Below are 23,366 nucleotides of genomic sequence, written 5' to 3'. Positions count from 1 at the left end.
TTCACCAGAGGGTATTTCTTTCTAAACAACCAGCGTGACGCAAACAGTGCTAGTCATTGACAACGCGAAACTCTTTGTTCTGCCTGTAATTCACACAAAATACAAAAATAAGGTCAGGTTTTGCCCTGATTGTAGGCATAACACCTCATTTAAATGTGGATACACTTGCTCGGTAAAGACATTTTAGGGACATACCTTACCTTCTGCGTCTCACTTAAAAAAAAAACAAGAACATGCAAACTCAAGTTTGTACAAATTCACAAATACCTTCGTGAATCTGCCTCCTGGAGTTTCAGATTTTCTAAAAATTTTGTTTGTGGTCCATCTGTCTGTATGAGACATCCGGGAATTTGAAGAAATTATGATTTTCTTGTATTTGTTCCTCACTTTTTGCTTTGTCCTCGTTTGTTATTACACTTCAAACATCCGCTAATGAAGTTCATGGAAGGATGTATTTTTTTTTTTAAGAGGGGTGAAAAAAGGCAAGGGCCTAAATGAGTAATTCTAATAGTCTTTTTTAAATTGACAAACGAAGCTAAGACAATAATTCAACAATGATTAACAAAACTCCTTTTCATTTGAGCTTAAGTGTTTAGATTTTTCTCTAACTCTCAGCTTTATTCTGTGCAAAATAAAACCTTTTTAACATCAACTACTTCTATTTTCTCTGTATTGATCCACTTTGTATTTCACCACCTAACAATGTACAATCCAATATGTTACATAAACTACATATGAATATTCATATTGCAAAGAAGCACAAGCTGCTACTCATAGCTTCAATTAGGTTACAGAGAGGACTAGAAATGTCCATTATAAGGAGAAGCCACTCAAGACATTCACACAAATATTAAGTAGCTCAACATTTCAGGAGCATATTCAAACTTCAGTGTTCACAAAAATGGACAATGAACCCTGAATGAACTGAATCTTTCCAGCAACGACAGTGAGAAACACTGCTGCTGCAGGCCTGCAGAGCTCCTGGGGATTTTAACAGACAGATGTGCTGTGAGAGCGCTCAGCACGATTCAAGATGCAGCGACGACGTCGGCTAAAACACGCACACAGTTGAAGGAGCTTCTGGTTGTCGGTCAAGGGATCCGAGAAGCACCTGCCGCACCTAAAGAAGGCAGGTCTCCCAGGATGACCAGCAGCTCTCCCTGACCGCACAGATTTAAATAAATAAAATAAATAATCGCTCCTTCAGACTAAAGCGCTGAAATGAAACTATTCTGCTGAAACTGAGAGCTTTCTTTAAAAACCAACATGATGGGAGTTCAACCAATGAACTCAAGCTATTTTTAGCCTGGTCTGCATACTCAGAGTACGGAGTGCAGTATTAATCCATTTTCATACTGGTCACATTTGCATTCACATAACACCACCTCCTACCACCACCACCACCACTACCCTTCCCCGTCACCAACGGGCCCAACAGCTGCAGGGAGGTGCTGCTGTGGGGCCCGTTGGTGATGATCAGAGCAAACATCAAAGGCTCCACAGCAGGGCTGGAGCTTTGGTCGGTCGCTGGGAGCTGCTTGTTTGGGTCACAGAGTGTGGAAATAAACCAGTGAGAGAACAGGTGACGGATCGGTGCTGCTTGGTGAGGGGAACAAGTTAGAAATAGGGGAGAACAAAAAATAAAGTCAAGCCAGAGGACCAGTGTGAAAAGGCAAAGCTGTGCCCAAAATATTCGCTGGTTTCAAGTAAAACTGTTCTCAGCAGCACATCTAACCAAGTTAGAGGTGGGCAACTTAACTTCTAAAGAAAAGAAACCTAACTGATGAAGTGTTGGGGCATTTGCATGAAAAACATTTATAAATAAATAAAATATATTTTTTTAATCATCAAAGTAATATTTCCAGGGGCCCAGCCAGAGTACTGAGTTGAACCTGATAGAGAACGGAGGGAGCTAAAGATTAGGGTGATGGCAAGGAGGCTTTCCTACCTAAAATAAAGCATCCTGGCACCAGTGAAGCCACATAAAAGCTGGTCAGCAAATATAAGAAGAGTTTAACTGTTGTAATGCCAAAAAAAAAATTCTGCTGATTAATGAGGAGGGTGTAAATAATTTTTAACATCCCAATTTTTAATAAAAAGTAAATAAACACTTTTATACTCCTTTTACTATCTCATAAGAGATGCCCATCTCATTTCCTGTCAGAAACGTATTGGTTACACAAAAACTATTTCACATCTTAATTTCCCAGGTATATAAATACATTTTCGGCTGAACTTTGGAAACCAAGGCTTTAGAAATAAAATGACAAATGGCACGTTCACACATGAGCAGTCTTCACACAGCTGGCTGCAGGATTTACTGGCAGTCAGCAGATTACTGCAAGGCTTTTACCATCAGTTTTTATGTCTGTGTTTCTGTGAACATGATTTGATCGCAGGGTAAGAAAAGAGCACCCAAACACTGATAAACTTGGATAAACTTCCAAACTGTTGAGCTGGAATATAAAGACTGTAAGCATTGCCCTGTCTAACATTCTTCAGCTATTTATAAATAATCTGAGATTTTCAGAGGGAACTTTATCAAAACTCCTGAAATAAGAAACTATTCGAAAAATAACCCCTTTGGAAAATTATGTTTGTGTAATATTTAAATAATAATAATAATAAACACGTTTTTGTTTTTGTGTGTAAAGAACATACAAAAACAAATAAAAGCAGTCAACAGTAAAGTTTACTCTATAGATCTAAACCCACGAACTCAAGATAAGTGGCTCAAACCGGAAATGATGAGGAACAAGACAAGAAGACCAATGGGTATCTTCAGCCAACATCAGACCAAACAAACCTCTGATCCAATCACGTGAAATGAATTTCGGGATCAAAAAGAAGTATGCAAACTCTGAGAAGTTGGATGGATCAAATGTCACTGCAACAAGTCATTACAGTAAAACACTGTCTTGAAAAGATACATTTGGCAGAACGTGTTTAACACATTTTAAGTTCCTACCACTTGTGGTATTTCACAATGTTTCCTTTTTAAAAACAGTTTGACCGCAGTTGTCTGCATGATATAGCTCCCTAAACACAAAGAAAAAGTTGCTTTAGGCCAGTTTTACTTCAATGCTGTTCCTTCATTCCTCTTTAAAAATCGCTTTTAAAAGAGAATTTTTCTCAACAATTTAACTGAAAAAGTTAAACTCATAAATGTAATAAAACAGAAAGTGAAATACTTCAATTGTTTATTTCTGTTATGTTACATGATTACGGCTTATAACTGAAAAAAACCGCAAATTCAATTTCTCTAATATTACACAAGACAGCAATGTGGCTCTACTGAACAACATATGCTCAGAAATTGGCCGGGGCTCTTTCTGCAGTAATGCAAGGTTTGCTGGCCGGTCAAGAACAGAGATATCATGATTGGCAGTGTGGGCAGATACCAAGGCCTGTTGGAAAATAAAATCAGCTTGTCAGCAGGGGGAATAATCCAGTCCTGTTCCCGTTAGCCCAGGGAAGATGCTCCAGATGTTGTCTCTGTCGTGGTGGTGCCTTAACACAAGGAAGGGAGCCCATGTTCCTGATCTGTCTGTGTGGGGTGCTTGTTGAAGCACCGCCTCCAGCCGCAGTCAGAGTCTTATGAGTCTCTCCTATATTCTTGAATGGGCTTTGCTTCACAATTGTAGAAGTTCCCACAACATTTTTTCCTTCTGCTAAACTTCTGATATTAGCTTAATTATTATGTTTGTATGCAGAACTCCTACACCTAGCACCCTTTATTGTGTACCCATACCAAGTCAGAGGTTCCCCCAAAATTGCGTAGTACATAGTACTATCTCTGTCTATACTTAATTAGTATTTTGTAATAATTAAATTGTCTGAGAAACTGAATTTTGGGTTTTCATTAGCAGTAAGCCAGAATCAAAATAAACCAAAAACCCTTGAAATATTTTACTAATGAATCTGTATAACATTTGAGAACTAGATTACTAAAATGATCTGAATTGTATAATAAAGTCTAGCTGGGTTGTGGACTCTGGAGACCAGTTTGTTGACAGAGATCAGAGTGTCAGCAGCCAATCACACGTTCTGCTCTGAGGTGATTGTTTCCTTTCCCTTTAATATTCCCTCATTTGAGCCTACACTTAGGTTGAGGCTTTCCATTAAATCTAAATGAAAATAAAACTACAGAGAGAATGAGGTTCTTTTGATGCTACAAGAGATTCAGAGAGGCGAGACCGCACAGAGGTCTGACCTGACCTCTTTATAATCAAAAGGATCCTAGAGAAGAGACAGTCCAGAATTAGACAGAAGAAAAGAGCTGCAACATGTAGTTTTGGTGGATATTTTGGTCAAAACCAAAAATACAGGAGAAGGATTTATAAAGAAGAGTTCAGAGAGGATCCCAATTGCCTTTTCTTGTCGATGGATGATGACAATAATGAGAAGAGAATGTGCTTAATAAGTTCGTAGAAGAGGACGAAAAGAAAAACAGGCTGTAAACGATTTATGAAGAACAACAGAGTAGATAAGATGTAAAATACAGTCAAAATAAGAGAAGTGTGTGAACAAATGAAGAAAATCAAAAACAGCACACAATACACCCTCAGCACAACTAATGTAAGAGACAGTTGGGAAGTTACAACAGTTTAATTACTGTGGAAACAGCAGGAGCTTTCTGGTATGCCGTAAACCCTCCATCATGCTGTTAGCGCTCTGAGACTGGAGGAGAGTGATAAAAACATTTAAAACTAAAATCATAAATCAGTGCCACTCTGACGGATCCATGATTTCATCACAGTGATTTGTTCCACTCAGTGTTTGGATACTAGAAAATGAATATCTCTGTTTGAAGACATGACTCACTAACTGAGAACAAACCAAAAGATGGAGGAAAGATTTAAAAATACCCTTCATCATAACAGTTTGTGACATTCCTCTCCACGCAAAACAAAACCCAGACACGCCTAGCTAAAGCTGAGGATTTTTAGTTTGACTGAGTCAAACCCAGCCCGACTTAACAATGATTAAGTATGAGTCAATGTTCCACCAGGAACTGGGAAAAAAAACTCCAAGAGGTGAGAACATAAGAAAAACTGCAGCCGTGCAAACACATTCAGTCACAACTGGCAACAGTTAAGAGTCATAAATTAATAATTAAGAGCTCTATGGGCCGGAGAAAGAATCGAGTGGAAGAAAAGTAGAACCACAGGTCAGCTGATGAACAGAACCCGTAGAGTTTCAGTTTTATCAGCCATGATATGTTACCAGCCAGTCGGAAACCTCAAACATCCCATCTGCTCTAAACAGTAAACAGACATTTCTTTAACGCTACCAGGCAAGGCTGCGAACACCCTTCGGTATTGAAGGTCTTACTGAAAGAAGAAATTGTAAAATTAGTCAAATATTAGAAATGCGTTTAAAAATGAAGCTCAAGACTGTGCAAAGTAGGGTTGTCACGATGCTAAAATTTTAAACTAAATTGTAAATACAGATACTATGAAGGGTACTCGATACCATGGCAACTTTTTTTTAAAGGCACAGAGTTATTTCTATATAAGGGCAGAAAAATAGGATTAATTTCAATTTGACAAACTTTAACGTTTTTTAATTAGGTCAAAACCAATAAGTAGGGGACAAACAGATAGCATTAGCTTTTGTCATCTGGGATGTTTACTATTTTACTGACCTTTTTAAGTTGCACTCAAACATCAATGTCATAGCGTTAGCAAGCTAGCATGTAGCATCGTTTAGAATTTCCTGTCTGTCTGCCTCATAAAAGGTACCTCCGAACACTGTGTGTAAGTGTTCTTTTTTTCTGGATATGCTCGCTAAGTTAGCAGAGTTTACAATATTCAGCAGCAGCAAATTGTTTTGGTCAGGTGAGTGACCAAAGTGAGGTGAATGTCTGTTATTGCAGCGCTGCAGCCAGAAGAATTGCGGCAATTTGGGCGAATGGCTAATGGATCTGTTTATATCGATAATGACACAAATGAGTATCTTTAAAAAATAAATTTTTTGCACGATTATATCAAAATATTGATTATTTTTACAACCTTATTGCAAAGGATGTAGGGTTGCCATATTCTAGTAGAAATATACACAGAAACTGTTTTAAAATTTTAATACAACCATTTTTAACAGCAAGGTCCTCCTCACACAGTGTGACATAATGAAGGGTCCCCGGCAGGAAGGCTAAAAAACATATTTTAAGTGCTTTTAATTCTACCTTTAAAAGATCAGTATTAGCAGGTCAAAGTTTTATGAAACCAGATATCAAAACACATCCACTTACATTTTAAAACTCGAATCACCAAAACATTTAAAGTAGAGCATTAGTATTAGGGCAAAGGTATTTTAACAGTGATGTTTTTCCTACATGAGGAAAATGGACTGATTCACATACTCTCTCTTTATCAGAGCATTATATACTCCATTTTCTGATAAACCCATTATTTTTCTATAATTTTTAAGCGATAAGCACCAATCAGGCTTCTCCTCGTTGATACTGACATGATTTTCTTTGAGGTTTTCAAAGACTATAACAACTTTTCATTTGTGTAACCCTTGTTTTAATTTACCAATCAATTATACATTGGCAATTAAAAGAAAAAAATAGATTGTACCCTCCCCAAAAGGAACATGCTGATGATGCATCTGCAGAATGAAGAAAGGGAGAAATTTTAGTGTTGATAAACTCAATGAACAGGGAGCCAAGCAGACAACCTGTTGTAATGAAAAAGAAAAGAGAAAACCCTTCTGCACAACACAGCATATGGATGTTTTCTCCAGATCTGAAAAGAGTCATCAAGCTCTGAGAACTCCTGGAGAAGTTTTCAGAAAATTTATCTGAACCCACTGGATTTCAAACAGTCAATGTCGTTGTTGTTCAGGTTTTGCTGGACTAACTACAGTCAACTTGCATACTTTCTCTTGAACACAGTGGAATATAAAATGTTCGGATTGGTAAAATAAAAACAACAAAAAAAACATCTGGGGCCTAAGCAATGAACAACAGGGTCTCAGTTTTTGCTTAGTTTGGAGATGTGCGTCAGCAAGGGAAACTGGGAAAAGCTTGTGTTTTCTGGCTGCTTGTTACACAGTCTCCTCAGAGGATTGTAGTTTAACTGTGAGCAAAGATGACACTACTCACTGCTCTTCAAGCAGGGAGTCTGTCAATGTCAACCTAAACAAATGACGAGACAGCCTGCTATCTACAGTAATCCTAAAAGCCAATATTAGCCTGGTTGTACATTTTATTTCCTTGCTGTTAACATAATAAAGTAAAAAGACTGACAGAACCTCATGTTGCTCTGACTCACGGTACTTTTGCTTTGTCTTTACGTTCTTTTGCATTTGCACAGAAGATTGTTTTAAATATTAGTGACACATCTATTTTACCATTGACATTTTTGCTTTTAACACAAAGAAAATGAACAAGAGCGTAAAACAGAAAGAACCACAGAGGTGATTGGCACTGCTGAGAAAGCAGTGTGGAACAGGGGAAAATGGCAACAGAACTGTTCATGATTTTATCCAGGAATAATTGGATCTTGCTGTGGGCCCAGTTAGGCAAAATAAATACCAATTTCCAGCCATTTTCTATTTATAAATTTTTTAACATGGAAGAAAAGCCAACAATAAAAAATAGTACAAGAGTTACTATTTTGTGAATATTTTTTAGCAGCCAGGTGTATGTTTAATTGATTCAGAGGAGGATGCAAATTTATAATGAACAAACATATTACGATATGCTCGGGTGTGGCTCGTTCATGAGATCAGACTTTATTAGTTTATTGCCCAGAAGAATAACATGTATCTGCTTTTTCCATCATAGGTCACAACTGCTTGTTGACACAGCTGGTTTGGACCTTGGATATAAAAAATAAAAAAAACTAATGTAAACCAGTTTGTTTGAGCCAAGTTATTCAGATTTGTCACCACTACACCGAGGTCTGGAAGGAGACCCAAACTGGGCCTTGGATGAATAGGGGCAGGATATTTAGGCCAAACTAGGACAATGCTAAAACCTAAAAACACTACCAACTGTGAAGCATGGTTGTGGCAGATAGTGGATAAAAAAAAATTAAAAATTGTGAGCAATCTCCAAATTTTTCATGGATATTTTGAAAACAGTTTGGTATTCCAAAGTGAAAATAATAAAACTCAAACCTCAACTCTATTGACAGTTTATGGACTATGCCTAGAAGCTCGGTCTATGCAACGATTTTAACTGAACTCTACTTTATGATCTCATATTGTAGATTACACTTCTTTGCTTTTTTATATTCTCTTGATAGACATAGAAAACCTGAAACTACCAGATACAATCAAACAATGAAGGCAGACTAGATGAGTGTCTGAGGGATGAAAATATTCCAGTTATTTTTTTATAAAACTTAATTTCTTCTTCCATCTTGGCCTATTTGGATCCTCTACCTCAATGCTCGAGGTGATGTGAACTTATTCTAATAAGAAGAAAACCTCTGTTTAAGCATTATTAGACTCCAATTGGCGCACTTTGGACTAATTTATAAACTACCAGAGTAGATGAGAGAGAAGATGCCTGAAGGGAAGAACTAAGAGATGCCTTAAGCTTAACAGGGGAGATATCCACATCCCAAAGCTTTACAAGAAAGTTAGATGCTGTGCATTTGAAGAGAAAAAGTTCTTATCCAATTAAAAGTGTTCTGATCCACAGTCTGGTGCAAACATAGACCCATAACTCCTAACTCATAAGGTCAAAGGTCTTCATTGTGGCCTTCAGAAGGCTTTTAAAAAGCTTCGTACTTCTTTTCTATTCCATCATTACAACAGAAGATGCATCTTTTCCTAAATATCAATATTAGATTATCCCAAAAATAAGGAGATTGTGTTGCAAACATTGAGATTTCATTTTAAGACCTTTCAAATTAATTTTAGAGTGTTGAGGCAAGGGATTTGTAGAGGGGAAGAGTCTTACACCCCCAACACTGAGACATGTGTCTTTTAGTATCGGCTAAATCCACTCAAAGGAGGAAAGTGAGTAGAAGGAGAGAGAAAAATGAGTGGTCATAGCAGTCGGGGGATTAGGGCTCATGACCAGCTGAGTTCAGAATGTACTCTCAACAAGAATCTGGGTTATGAAACTGATCCTCAACACGCTCTGCTGGCAGGCTTGCCAAACAGGAGGTGCTGGACTCTGGTGCAACTCTGTTGATGCACCAAATAAGAATGCATTCTCTAAACAAGAGCAGGATAAGAACCTTATTTTGAAACAAAAAAAATAACTGCCTGGACTTTCCACCCAAGCTATGAGAGGCAGGAAGAACTGGTGGAAAATGAAGTGATAATTAGAGTCATTCAACATCGACCAGTACAGGACAGCGACCTCAGCATGAGGCGTCAGTAATCAATAGGCTGCAGGCAGAGTCGACCGACATCAAATCAATCTACTAGCCAACTGGCATTACTTCTCGTTCTAATATTTTTCAGCTGAATATCCAAGCACTGAACCCAACAGCTGATAGAAAGTCCCCTTAGCTAGTCTGACCTGGCAAAACACTTTTACCAATTGATGAAGTAAATATCAGTAAGGCCTTAAAATGTCTTTCTGGTATCCAAGGCCAGAATATTTTCTCTTTATGTTAAAATACCATACTTTTCCAGAATAAAATCTCCAGTTCTCTTATGCCATATTTTTGGAACATGCAGAAGGATGGACCAACAGATGGGAGTACTATTGGATAATCATACAAAGGGCTGGAAGAACAGATGTTAAGGAGATACAACAAGAACAGACAGACAAACCGAAGAATGGATGGAAGGACAGACGGACGGACGGACACAACAATACAAGCATGGACGGAACGAAGGAATCATTATACAGGTCCTTCTCAAAATATTAGCATATTGTGATAAAGTTAATTATTTTCCATAATGTCATGATGAAAATTTAACATTCATATATTTTAGATTCATTGCACACTAACTGAAATATTTCAGGTCTTTTATTGTCTTAATACAGATGATTTTGGCATACAGCTCATGAAAACCCAAAATTCCTATCTCACAAAATTAGCATATTTCATCCGACCAATAAAATAAAAGTGTTTTTAATACAAAAAACGTAAACCTTCAAATAATCATATACAGTTATGCACTCAATACTTGGTCGGGAATCATTTTGCAGAAATGACAGCTTCAATGCGGCGTGGCATGGAGGCAATCAGCCTGTGGCACTGCTGAGGTCTTATGGAGGCCCAGGATGCTTCGATAGCGGCCTTTAGCTCATCCAGAGTGTTGGGTCTTGAGTCTCTCAACGTTCTCTTCACAATATCCCACAGATTCTCTATGGGGTTCAGGTCAGGAGAGTTGGCAGGCCAATTGAGCACAGTGATACCATGGTCAGTAAACCATTTACCAGTGGTTTTGGCAATGTGAGCAGGTGCCAGGTCATGCTGAAAAATGAAATCTTCATCTCCAAAAAGCTTTTCAGCAGATGGAAGCATGAAGTGCTCCAAAATCTCCTGATAGCTAGCTGCATTGACCCTGCCCTTGATAAAACACAGTGGACCAACACCAGCAGCTGACACGGCACCCCAGACCATCACTGACTGTGGGTACTTGACACTGGACTTCTGGCATTTTGGCATTTCCTTCTCCCCAGTCTTCCTCCAGACTCTGGCACCTTGATTTCCGAATGACATGCAGAATTTGCTTTCATCCGAAAAAAGTACTTTGGACCACTGAGCAACAGTCCAGTGCTGCTTCTCTGTAGCCCAGGTCAGGCGCTTCTGCCGCTGTTTCTGGTTCAAAAGTGGCTTGACCTGGGGAATGCGGCACCTGTAGCCCATTTCCTGCACACGCCTGTGCACGGTGGCTCTGGATGTTTCTACTGCAGACTCAGTCCACTGCTTCCGCAGGTCCCCCAAGGTCTGGAATCGGCCCTTCTCCACAATCTTCCTCAGGGTCCGGTCACCTCTTCTCGTTGTGCAGCGTTTTCTGCCACACTTTTTCCTTCCCACAGACTTCCCACTGAGGTGCCTTGATACAGCACTCTGGGAACAGCCTATTCGTTCAGAAATTTCTTTCTGTGTCTTACCCTCTTGCTTGAGGGTGTCAATAGTGGCCTTCTGGACAGCAGTCAGGTCGGCAGTCTTACCCATGATTGGGGTCTTTGAGTGATGAACCAGGCTGGGAGTTTTAAAGGCCTCAGGAATCTTTTGCAGGTGTTTAGAGTTAACTCGTTGATTCAGATGATTAGGTTCATAGCTCGTTTAGAGACCCTTTTAATGATATGCTAATTTTGTGAGATAGGAATTTTGGGTTTTCATGAGCTGTATGCCACAATCATCCGTATTAAGACAATAAAAGACCTGAAATATTTCAGTTAGTGTGCAATGAATCTAAAATATATCAATGTTAAATTTTCATCATGACATTATGGAAAATAATGAATTTGATCACAACATGCTAATATTTTGAGAAGGACCTGTATAATGAATGTAGTCCGAGGGATTTCCACCAAGCTGTAGACCACTTTTAGAGAGGGTTTCACCTAAATTACTCTTATCAGGAACAAGTGCTACTTTAGTAGCAGCAAGCTCACTTTGGTTCCACTTTGTTGAACAAAAACACCCTAGAGATACCAAAGATCCATCACAGCGAATCAGTGTACACCAACATCGTCTAATGACGTAGGCCTTCACAGCTCTGTTCTACAGGAAATATACAGCTCAACCTGTTTCCTTTGAACACACAAAAAAAGGAAGGATGTGTAGGTTTGTAGAAAAATGAATCACGATCACTATGACCACTTCAAGATTGACATCATTCTGCACTTACAATATTATAATTAATTATTATTATTATTATTATAAGTAGTAGCAGTCTCCTTCCTTGGTTTTTAATTCTCCTTTCTTCTACTCAAAGATCTCCTAACACTGAAGCTGATAAACTCCATGAACATATGCCTCAACATATGGCTAAAGAAGATTACATCAATTATTTCCCACCATGAAAGAGAACCAGTGAAGCAGTCAACTTCCTGCCAAGTTTAATATCTTGCTTTTAAATCCTTCCTTTTCACACTGAGTTTATTCAGTTGTGGCCTATATAAAATGGAACTGCAATGCGTTGGTCTGAAGTCCTTGTTACTGTACCTTCAGACTCCTTTTTTACTCCTGTTCTGAGGTGCGTCTGAGAGCGACTCGTTTTGGTGTGGTCTCTTTAAATGCTGTTGATGCACTTCACACCCCGCCCCCCTCCAGGTCAAGGAGCGCTGCACTTTAACCAGTTCGGCCATTTTTGTAGTTTGACAAAATCATCTAGCGCCGCAGAAACAAGACAAAAACGGCAAAAACAATGTAAAACTGTTTACCCGGCAACAACATTCAAAACACCCAGAACGTATATGTCCTCAAGGAGCTAAAAGCACCACATAGTGCTAACAACCAGAAGCCACGATGCTACTACCATCAAAACAATGGTCAGGACGTCATATCAACACACAATAAATTCATGTCTAAAATAACGTTAGCTGTTATTTTTAGCTCCATTGTAGCTATTTGTAGCTCAGCGCTTTGCTGCGTCCATCGTTTCCATCGACAGAAGGAACTGACCCCTTAATCAGTCTTTCAGCAAAACCTTCTTGATACCATCAGAGGTTGCTAAAGAACTCGTCCTTGAAGTGGGGAAGGTTTTCATTTCAATTAAAAATAAAATTTAACCAGGCACTTCGAAGAGGTTCTGATGCTGAGGGACCAAAAACAGCTCGCAACCGAACCAAACTTATCCTCTTTTAGTGTAGTCATATTTAAGCTTGGATTACAAAATCGCAGCGATAAAGAAATACAGCGGATATGTGAAACTGATCATCAGGAAGTCCATGACCTTATTTAGTTAATCCGCAGCAAATACCAAGACGTAACAGATGATAGAGAAAACTGAGCGGACTGAAAAATGATTCAAGCAGAGTATAAAGATATCTCCGCAACACCTTGAGTGACTAAATTCAACCTTTCTGCACTCCTACAGACCCTAAGTACACAACAAAATGTATTTAAAGGCTAAAAAAGTGGATTTTCCATGATATGTCCCCTTTAATGGAAGAAGAAAGAATGTGTAAAAGTGGAGAACATCAAAGATGCTCCTATTTTTATGTGAAATGTAACTTTTTGGACTACATTTAAAACAATCCTTTTAGACTCAAAGGGCCAAATTCAACATGACAGATCAGCTACTTGCCTCACAACATCATTTTACTGCAACTGAGTATGCCAGCACTCGTTATAAATACTCTAAAATAACAATTATGACAATTTGGAGTGTGATATTTTGGCAGCTGTGTCAGCTAGAACCAGAAGAAGCTAAACATCAATTTCCCCCTCTCAGAGGATTAAAGATGCCCTTCATGAAAAACTATGACAAAGCAGGATTGTGCAGCCCCGTCTCCACATGACACCATCCCCTGCCTTACACACGGAGGCAGCACACTGATGCATAGTAACCAACAGTGCTGTAAATCAGTAGGGGTTTACTACACCATAAAGGAATCCAGTAGGAAGCAATCTCCATTACAACATAGCAGCCCACCGCTCTCTCTTCATTGGGTGACTTTGTACGGTGGACAGAGGACTGACCGTCCACACTGCAGGGGCCAAACAGCTAGAGGGGACTGGATAAACCAGAACCAGCCAATTCTGATAGAAAATAGAAAATAAACACAAAGTAAGAAGAAAGAAATCTGCATTTTTAGTTTTATGCACATGATATATGAAGGAGCAAAGAAAGAAGCAGCCAAAAAGTCCATAGGAACTCTGGAGGAGGTGTAGAAATACTCAGCTCAGGTGGGAGAACTTGCTTACAGGACAAATATTACTCTCATGCTCTGCAAACTTTGGAATAGTAGCAAGAGGAAAGCCATTGTTTAATAAATAAAAAAAGTATTACCAACATATCATTTAACACCAACACAACTGATTCCACTGTTGCAACACCATCTGAATATTATGAAAAATCCCAATTAGTCTCAACTTGGATCTCTGGAAGCAGCATCACCCACACTGTGCACATTTCAGTTCAACCATCCACAAGGTTAGACCAAGAAGGCATTCTGATATCTGCTGCTTCAATGCTGACAACACTAAAAATACCACCGCATGACTGGGGAAGAGTGAGAAAGCAGTTTCTCTTCAGTCCAAACAGAGCCTTTCTGCCGACCACAATTTTCTTACTGAGAAGTTAAACATGACTCTGATGTTTTTAAAATATTGATGATGATGCAAACGTTTTCCACACTTAAAAAAAAAAAAAAAAAGGATGTTGTTCTCACTTAGCTCAGCAGATAGTCAAAACCAAACAGGAAACAGATCCAAAGGAAGAGCCAAATGAAAAAACAAACACTACTTCTACTTTAAATAGTGAGAAAAATGATAACGACCATATTATTACACAATGCTACAACCAGAAAATTAATAATGCTTCTAGTTTAGACCTAAACTTAGACTTACTGCATGTTTGAAATAGTTGAATCCAAATCTGAGGGCATCAAAGAAAAAGCTAAACAATAACTGGGTTGCAAGCAAAAGACAGGGTCCACTTTGGGGCATGACACAACATGCAGAGACAGGCTGCCTTTAATTAAGAACACAGTTGAGACAGAAATTACATTGCAACAGTCAAAAAAAAAAAAAGAGGAAGATCAAGAGGATTATGATTATATAGAAAAAAAAAGGAAGATCAGATTAATGTGTTGTATGAATGGATGATTGACAGCGCCTGCTTCAATGTCATAACATTTAGCCACTGACTGGAATCAGAGCCACGGTCCACACGTCCAGATCAGGATGAGATTTCAGGACTGGCTGGATGTGCATCCCTTTTTCTCCTCTACCAAAACAAAGCAACACACCATGCAGCCAACTGCCCTTTTGTCTATGAATTAAAAGAGGATGAGAGGCACACTGAAACAGGGGGCATCCCCCTCTTTGTGGAAACAAACACATGAGATCAGCGTGTAGGTGAAGCTCCACGCCAGCAGCACGACAGTCAAAGTCAGACATTATTCAAAACCCTGGCGTTTTCTGTCCTGGTAGTTGATTTCACCATGAATCAGTGGGAAATGTCCTATTACTGAAGAATGCACCACCGGTCCTTCCTGGAGCCTCGTGCTTTTTGTTTCACATTTCGCATCTCCATAGCAACAGGACTGCACCGGCTTGCCACGAAGGCGACCACACACCTCCCTCTTTCCGTGCGGCTAACAAGTCTGGATCATGGGGGTACTGGAGCTCCCCGCGGAGACTCTGTTAAACACTACCGACCAGGTCAGGCTGGGAAAACTGACGTGACGGGAAAACGTTAGGATTTCCCACAACTTCGTTCCCACTTTGGGCTACAAGCCGACTTGCGGAGTTCAGGGAGCTGGACTTAGAAAAGAGTCAGCTTTGCGACTAAGTGTCAAGTTCAAAAGCTTCGCCGTTTCCCGGAGTACATCACTGCTACGCTGGGCTGGTTAATCAGGCATCTCCCCTCTACGCTGTGAGACATTTTAAAGCCAAGCGAAGTTGTAAAGCAGAGAAAACACAACCTAGCTTGGCTACGCCGCCAGCTAACGCTAACACAAACCGCAGAAACGCGTTGAGCAACAGACTGCCACTTACTTTTATGTCTGCCTGATCCCCACGTCTGTTTAGCAATGCTCGGGCTCCGTATAATCGCCCTTCCAGCGGATTTTAAAGCGTCCATATTTTAAGACAGAAGTGGGGCGAAGAGCCCAGCGAGCGCCTGTCCGTCTCTGTCGACTCTCCTCCCTTGATTTAAACCACCTCTCACACGTCCAAACTTTTTTTTTTATATTAATATTCGGCTGTTTCCTTCACCGCTCCGCTCAGTTCAGCTCAGCTCAGATTCACTCGACAGTGGATTATCATGCTCGTCCCCTGGGCGGTGTTATGTATGCAAATTAGCCGGAAAACGTGCGTGCGCTACGGCCGCTTTGTGGTGTTACGCAAGCGGCCGTAGCGGCATCGGTAGTCGCGGTGTGGCTGTAGTTCCTCTTCTTAAAAGGCGCTGAAGCTTCGGCACGGTTGCTTCAACCCAGTGTTTCCTAAGACAAATGATCCAAACACGTTTGTTGTTTTTTTTTTTTTTAAGGTGACAAACACGTCAACGCTTACGTCATAAATTCAGGTAACTCACCTCCGCAGATGGATTTATCTGGGCAGGTGCGGAGAGTATATAGGGCTGGGTCGAATCACTCCAATAACTGTGTATATATATATATGTGTGTGGGTTGGGGGGGGGGGGTTAGATAAAGGTAAATACTTTATTTACCTTTATCATCACAATAATAAGCCTTTATTGCAGCAACCAATTGCGTTTTGTAATTACTGACCAGCTTTTTGCATGTCTCCACTGGTATATTTCATGATTTGTCTTTTGCAATGAGCTTCAAGTCTTTTCGAAGGAAGGGTTCCTTGCCATCATCCTCATCTTTTGCTACCTCCCCAGATCCTCTATCAGATTCAAGTTGGGACTCCAGAACATGTTGGAACAACTGCAGAATTACTCTAAATCAAGGGGTATGACTAATTTGGGGCTTACAAATATATTCACACACACATACAGGTCCTTCTCAAAATATTAGCATGTTGTGATAAAGTTCATTATTTTCCATAATGTCATGATGAAAATGTAACATTCATATATTTTAGATTCATTGGACACTAACTGAAATATTTCAGGTCTTTTATTGTCTTAATACGGATGATTTTGGCATACAGCTCATGAAAACCCAAAATTCCTATCTCACAAAATTAGCATATCATTAAAAGGGTCTCTAAACGAGCTATGAACCTAATCATCTGAATCAACGAGTTAACTCTAAACACCTGCAAAAGATTCCTGAGGCCTTTAAAACTCCCAGCCTGGTTCATCACTCAAAACCCCAATCATGGGTAAGACTGCCGACCTGACTGCTGTCCAGAAGGCCACTATTGACATCCTCAAGCAAGAGGGTAAGACACAGAAATAAATTTCTGAACGAATAGGCTGTTCCCAGAGTGCTGTATCAAGGCACCTCAGTGGGAAGTCTGTGGGAAGGAAAACGTGTGGCAGAAAATGCTGCACAACGAGAAGAGGTGACCGGACCCTGAGGAAGATTGTGGAGAAGGGCCGATTCCAGACCTTGGGGGACTTGCGGAAGCAGTGGACTGAGTCTAGAGTAGAAACATCCAGAGCCACCGTGCACAGGCATGTGCAGGAAATCGGCTACAGGTGCCGCATTCCCCAGGTCAAGCCACTTTTGAACCAGAAACAGCGGCAGAAGCGCCTGACCTGGGCTACAGAGAAGCAGCACTGGACTGTTTCTCAGTGGTCTAAAGTACTTTTTTCGGATGAAAGCAAATTCTGCATGTCATTCGGAAATCAAGGTGCCAGAGTCTGGAGGAAGACTGGGGAGAAGGAAATGCCAAAATGCCAGAAGTCCAGTGTCAAGTACCCACAGTCAGTGATGGTCTGGGGTGCCGTGTCAGCTGCTGGTGTTGGTCCACTGTGTTTTATCAAGGGCAGGGTCAATGCAGCTAGCTATCAGGAGATTTTGGAGCACTTCATGCTTCCATCTGCTGAAAAGCTTTTTGGAGATGAAGATTTCATTTTTCAGCACGACCTGGCACCTGCTCACAGTGCCAAAACCACTGGTAAATGATTTACTGACCATGGTATCACTGTGCTCAATTGGCCTGCCAACTCTCCTGACCTGAACCCCATAGAGAATCTGTGGGATATTGTGAAGAGAACGTTGAGAGACTCAAGACCCAACACTCTGGATGAGCTAAAGGCCGCTATCGAAGCATCCTGGGCCTCCATAAGACCTCAGCAGTGCCACAGGCTGATTGCCTCCATGCCACGCCGCATTGAAGCAGTCATTTCTGCCAAAGGATTCCCGACCAAGTATTGAGTGCATAACTGTACATGATTATTTGAAGGTTGACATTGTTTGTATTAAAAACACTTTTCTTTTATTGGTCGGATGAAATATGCTAATTTTGTGAGATAGGAATTTTGGGTTTTCATGAGCTGTATGCCAAAATCATCCGTATTAAGACAATAAAAGACCTGAAATATTTCAGTTAGTGTGCAATGAATCTAAAATATATGAATGTTAAATTTTCATCATGACATTATGGAAAATAATGAACTTTATCACAATATGCTAATATTTTGAGAAGGACCTGTACACACATTTTCAGAATGTAATTTTGTTTTGTTTTATATTTTATTAGAAGGGCAAATCTTGATTACGTCGCATATTTTTTTTAAAGATAACTGTTTGGAACATTGCTTTCATCTGCAGTACATGTTATGTTTTTCAACTTCATTATGGCCATACAAGATTTTAGAGCCTAATTGTTCTTAATTTTTATACCTTTATAAAATCAAGTACCAGACTCAAGTTGAGCACTGTATACACTTTATTATTTCTTTTTAGCAGATTTTCTGAATTGCATTTTCCTAACTGTAGGGCAAAGATGGGAGTTTCTTTTTATTTTAAAGCCATGTTCCCTTATTAGAGTGAATGTGATGGTGCATCTGATCTATAAAAACGTGTTCCAAGGCATGTAGTTCTTCATTTGCAGAACAGGAAGGACAATTTGTCAATTATATATTAAAACAAGTGTAATTCCAGTGTATTAAGCATGATTATATGTTTCGTGGACAAAAGTAAGTAAAGTATTGGTCAACTAGCACTTCCTGTGAAACTAACTCCTAAGTGTAAATAATAAAAATAGGCTAAAAAACACACATTTATTGTCATATCTGATATGTATTTGGGAAGGTCTTCATTTCTATGGGATTTTCCTTAGAGAAATTGGTGCTCGTATTTGTTTTGGGCTTCTTATCAAACGATTTCTGTTGATACCAAGCTACACCTTCATGCTGCATTGCTCAGAGCTTACATCATTAGCCTTCAAACGAAACCACTCAGGAGAAAGGCTTGCAAAAAATCCTGCAGAACCAGACTACACGAGATGACAGGCTCAGTGACGCAAGTACAGTGGGTTAAGACGTCCCTGGGGACACATTAGGCAAATAATCAATTTGAAGCTTGGCAAGAAGTGATCCTACGTGCTTTCCTGTCTAAAATACTCAGACCAAAAACCGCGAGTATTCAAAGAACTAATGTCTCTTCTCGGTCATGTAGAGTTTTTGTAAAGTGCTGCTGCAGCCTCAGAGAAGTGATGAAAATTATACCTTTGTTTTTTTTTTTTCAGCAATAGCCAGGAGTAAAAACTGGAGAAGGGTACGTCAACAGGTTGACCAACCTACAACAGCTCAAACTCTTCACTGTGCAATATTCTTATTTATTTTAGAGTAAGCATCCTTGCAGCAGGAAACGTGGGAGTACATGTGCATAAATTTACCTGGATTACTTGATTTTGAGAATTCTGATAAAAAAGAAACTAACAATTACCTCAGTACTCCTTAATTTAGATCCTTTTGCTTTTAAAATCTATTTACAGCAGATTTTTAATAAGAGAACAAGTAAAAAGGAGCCAAATGTTGACTGAGATTTTGCGAAGTTTTGTACTATGTAAGTAATAACCTGATGAGTTTCTCCCTGCGCAGGTTTATTAGGTGTGCTTCAGGAAGCATGGAACATGGCAGAATGCTGAGCAGAGGGCTTCTTTCATGCATTGAAATGCACTGTCCTTGTAAGGAGGAGCTTCCTTATCCTCAAGAAAGGGAAAATATGCACTGGAGGAATTATCACTCTGATCAAAATCAGTACTAAATGTCTGTGTTTTCAGGACATATCTCAGAATAAAATCAAAGACTCAGGGAGCAAAATCTCTCTGCAAGTGAATCTAAATATAAAATGTAAAGAATGCAGGTGGGTGAGGTTGAAAGAAAAATTGCATTAATGTTCAGGATTTCTCCCTGGCTTTCATTTCTTGCCTCCATCTACCCACCAAACCTTTTATTGCTGTGGTCACAGTGCTTCAAACAGTCATGTTCAGAACGATTGTATTCATGCTTTCCTTTTGTCAGTGCTAAATGGATTTTATGGTCTTAAAAAGAGAGAATAATGGGTTTTCTCAGAGTTCTTAACAAGATCCTGTCTGGACAGTTAATCTGTTTTGATTGGCATTGTAGAGATTGACACTGCCTCCTAGTGGTAAAGAGAAAACCTTGCACTTTGGGTTACCAGCACAGCAGTGCTGGGAAAAAGGAACCCTTACATCTTTTTTAACTGAATTTTTTATATCAAACTTATATTTAGGGGGCGAAAAACCTATCCATCTCAACCCTTGGAAAATCATGCATTACTTGTGACTAAGAAATTTTTTTTGAAAGCTGATTTTAATTGCCACACCCAGTCCTGCAAAGGACAGGACCACAATTCTTCCACAGTTGGCTGATAACACAAAAGCTTGAAGCTGCTGCCAAAACAGGCACAACCAGTTATTAGGTTTAGGGTTCATTACTTTGATCTGAAACATTTAAGTGTGACAGAAAGTGCCAAAAGGGAAGAAATCTGTAATCGGAATTGCTGTTAAACAGCACTGTATATAAAAAAAAATCTAAATTAGGTGTTAAATATCATTAATATTGCAACACAACTGATCGTCTTAGTCATCATTTTACGTTTTTTTCCCTCCAGAGATGTTTTATCTCGTACTCGTCGTCTTCCGCTTATCCAGGACCGGGTCGCGGGGGCAGCAGACTCAACAGAGACGCCCAGACGTCCCTCTCTCCAGACACCTCCTCCAGTTCCTCCAGGGGGAGGAGCCGAGAGACATAGTCCCTCCAGCGTGTCCTGGGCCGTCCCCTGGACCTCCCCCCGGTGGGACGTGCCTGGAACACCTCCTGAGGAAGACGTCCAGGAGGCATCCGGTATAGATGCCCGAGCAACCTCAACTGGCTCCTCTCGATGTGGGAGAGCCGCCGCTCTACTCCGAGCCCCTCCCGGATGGCCGAGCTCCTCACCCTATCTCTAAGGGAGTGCCCTGCCACCCTACGGAGGAAGCTCATTTCAGTTGCTTGTATCCGGGATCTCGTTCTTTCGGTCATGACCCAAAGTTCATGGCCATAGGTGAGGGTAGGAACGTAGACCGACCAGTAAATTGAGAGCTTTGCTTTTCGGCTCAGCTCTCTCTTCACCACAACGGACCGGCACAGTGCCCCCATTACTGTGGCAGCCGCACCGATCCGTCTGTCGATCTCCCGCTCCATTCTTCCCTCACTCGTGAACAAGACCCCGAGATACTTAAACTCCTCCACTTGAGACAGGAACTCCCCTCCAACCTGAAGAGGACAAGCCACCCTTTTCCGGTCGAGTACCATGGCCTCGGATTTGGAGGAGCTGATCCTCATCCCAGCCGCTTCACACTCGGCTGCAAACCGCCACAGCGCATGCTGTAGGTCTTGGCTAGAGGGGGCCAGCAGGACCACGTCATCTGCAAAAAGAAGAGACGAAATCCTCTGGTCCCCAAACCCGACCCCCTCCGGCCCTTGGCTGCAGCTAGAAATCCTGTTCATAAAAGTTATGGACAGGACCGGTGACAAAGGGCAGCCCTGCCGGAGTCCAACATGCACCGGGAACAGGTCCGACTTAGTGCCGGCAATGCGGACCAAACTCCTGCTCCGCTTGAACAGAAACCGGATGGCCCCTAATAAAGGGCCCCCGATTCCATACTCCTGGAGCAGCCCCCACAGGGCATCACGAGGGACACAGTCGAATGCCTTCTCCAGGTCCACAAAACACATGTGAACCGGTTGGGCAAACTCCCATGAACCCTCGAGCACCCTGTAGAGGGTATAGAGCTGGTCCAGTGTTCCACGGCCAGGACGAAAACCACACTGCTCCTCCTGAAGCCGAGGTTCGACTATCGGCCGGACTCTCCTCTCCAATACCCTGGCGTAGGCCTTACCAGTGAGGCTGAGGAGTGTGATCCCCCCTGTAGTTGGAACACACCGTCCGGTACCCCTTCTTATGAAGGGGGACCACCACCCCAGTCTGCCAGTCCAGAGGCACTGTCCCCGACCGCCACGCAATGTTGAAGAGACGTGTCAACCATGACAGCCCAACAACATCCAGAGACCCGAGGTACCCAGGGCGGATCTCATCCACCCCCGAAGCCCTGCCACCGCGGAGCTCCCTAACCACCTCGGTGACTTCAGCCTGGGTGATGAAAGAGTCCAACCCCGGGTCCCCAGCCTCTGTTTCCACCACGGAATGCGTGATGGCAGGATTGAGGAGATCCTCGAAGTACTCCTTCCACCACCCGATAACGTCCTCAGTCGGGGTCAGCAGTCTCCCGCCCCCACTATAAACAGTGTTGGCGAAGCACTGCTTCCCCCTCCTGAGGCAACGGACGGTTTGCCAGAATCGCTTCGAGGCCAACCGGTAGTCCTTCTCCATGGCCTCACCGAACTCTTCCCAGGCCCGAGTTTTTGCCTCTGCCACAGCCCGGCCCGCAGCACGCTTGGCCTCACGGTACCCGTCAGCCGCCTCAGGAGTCCCACAAGCCAACCACAGCCAATAGGACTCCTTCAGTTTAACAACATCCCTTACTGCCGGTGTCCACCACCGGGTTCTGGGATTGCCGCCGCGACAGGTATCGCAGACCTTACAGCCGCAGCTACGGGCAACAGCATCGACAATAGATGCGGAGAACATGGTCCACTCGGACTCTGTCTCCAACATCCCCCGGGATCTGGTCGAAGCTCTCCCGGAGGTGGGAGTTGAATACATCCCTGGCCGAGGGCTCCGCCAGGCGTTCCCAGCAGACCCTCACTATGCGCTTGGGCCTGCCAAGTCTGTCCGGCTTTCTCCTCCTCCAGCGGATCCAACTCACCACCAGGTGATGATCAGTGGACAGCTCAGCCCCTCTCTTCACCCGAGTGTCCAAAACATGCGGCCGAAGGTCTGATGATACGACAACAAAGTCGATCATCGACCTCCCGCCTAGGGTGTCCTAGTGCCAAGTGCACTGATGGACACCCTTATGTTTGAACATGGTGTTCATTATGGACAATCCGTGACTAGCACAGAAGTCCAATAACAAAACACCACTCGGATTCAGATCGGGGAGGCCATTCCTCCCGATCACGCCTCTCCAGGTGTCACTGTTGTTCCCCACGTGGGCGTTGAAGTCCCCCAGCAGAATAATGGTGTCCCCGGGAGGGGCACTATCCAGCACCCCCGACAGGGACGCCAAGAAGGCCGGGTACTCTGAACTGCCACTCGGCCTGTAGGCTGAAATGATAGTCAGAGACCTCTCCCCAACCCGAAGGCGCAGGGATATGACCCTCTCATCCACTGGGGTAAACCCCAACACGAGACGGCTGAGCTGGGGGGCAACAAGCAAACCCACCCCAGCCCACCGCCTCTCCCCGTGGGCCACTCCAGAGTAGAAGAG

The 23,366-nt window shown here is 41.9% G+C and overlaps 1 protein-coding gene and 1 long non-coding RNA gene across 3 annotated transcripts in view; one reads left to right on the top strand and one right to left on the bottom strand.

The window, feature by feature from the left end:
- ldlrap1b (low density lipoprotein receptor adaptor protein 1b) overlaps nucleotides 1-15,950 on the bottom strand; it is a 39,103-nt gene extending 23,153 nt beyond the window's left edge. The window contains exon 1 of one of the 2 annotated variants that reach the window (XM_047345055.1): nucleotides 15,603-15,950. In XM_047345055.1, coding sequence (XP_047201011.1) covers nucleotides 15,603-15,687 — 85 coding nt within the window. In that variant the 5' untranslated portion in view covers nucleotides 15,688-15,950. The remainder of the gene's footprint in view (nucleotides 1-15,602) is intronic. The other variant, XM_047345054.1, reaches the window with a different exon arrangement.
- Nucleotides 13,086-19,777, top strand: LOC124855299. Its single transcript, XR_007035058.1, has 4 exons — nucleotides 13,086-15,266; nucleotides 16,453-16,523; nucleotides 19,215-19,243; nucleotides 19,570-19,777. It is a non-coding gene; the product is annotated as an uncharacterized LOC124855299 (long non-coding RNA).
- Nucleotides 19,778-23,366: the final 3,589 nt, after the last annotated feature.

The sequence above is a fragment of the Girardinichthys multiradiatus genome, chromosome 19 (genome assembly GCF_021462225.1).
Source record: "Girardinichthys multiradiatus isolate DD_20200921_A chromosome 19, DD_fGirMul_XY1, whole genome shotgun sequence".
Lineage (NCBI taxonomy): Eukaryota > Metazoa > Chordata > Actinopteri > Cyprinodontiformes > Goodeidae > Girardinichthys > Girardinichthys multiradiatus.
The sequence above is the reverse complement of the archived record's forward strand: the minus strand, read 5'-3'. Positions and strand labels throughout refer to the sequence as shown.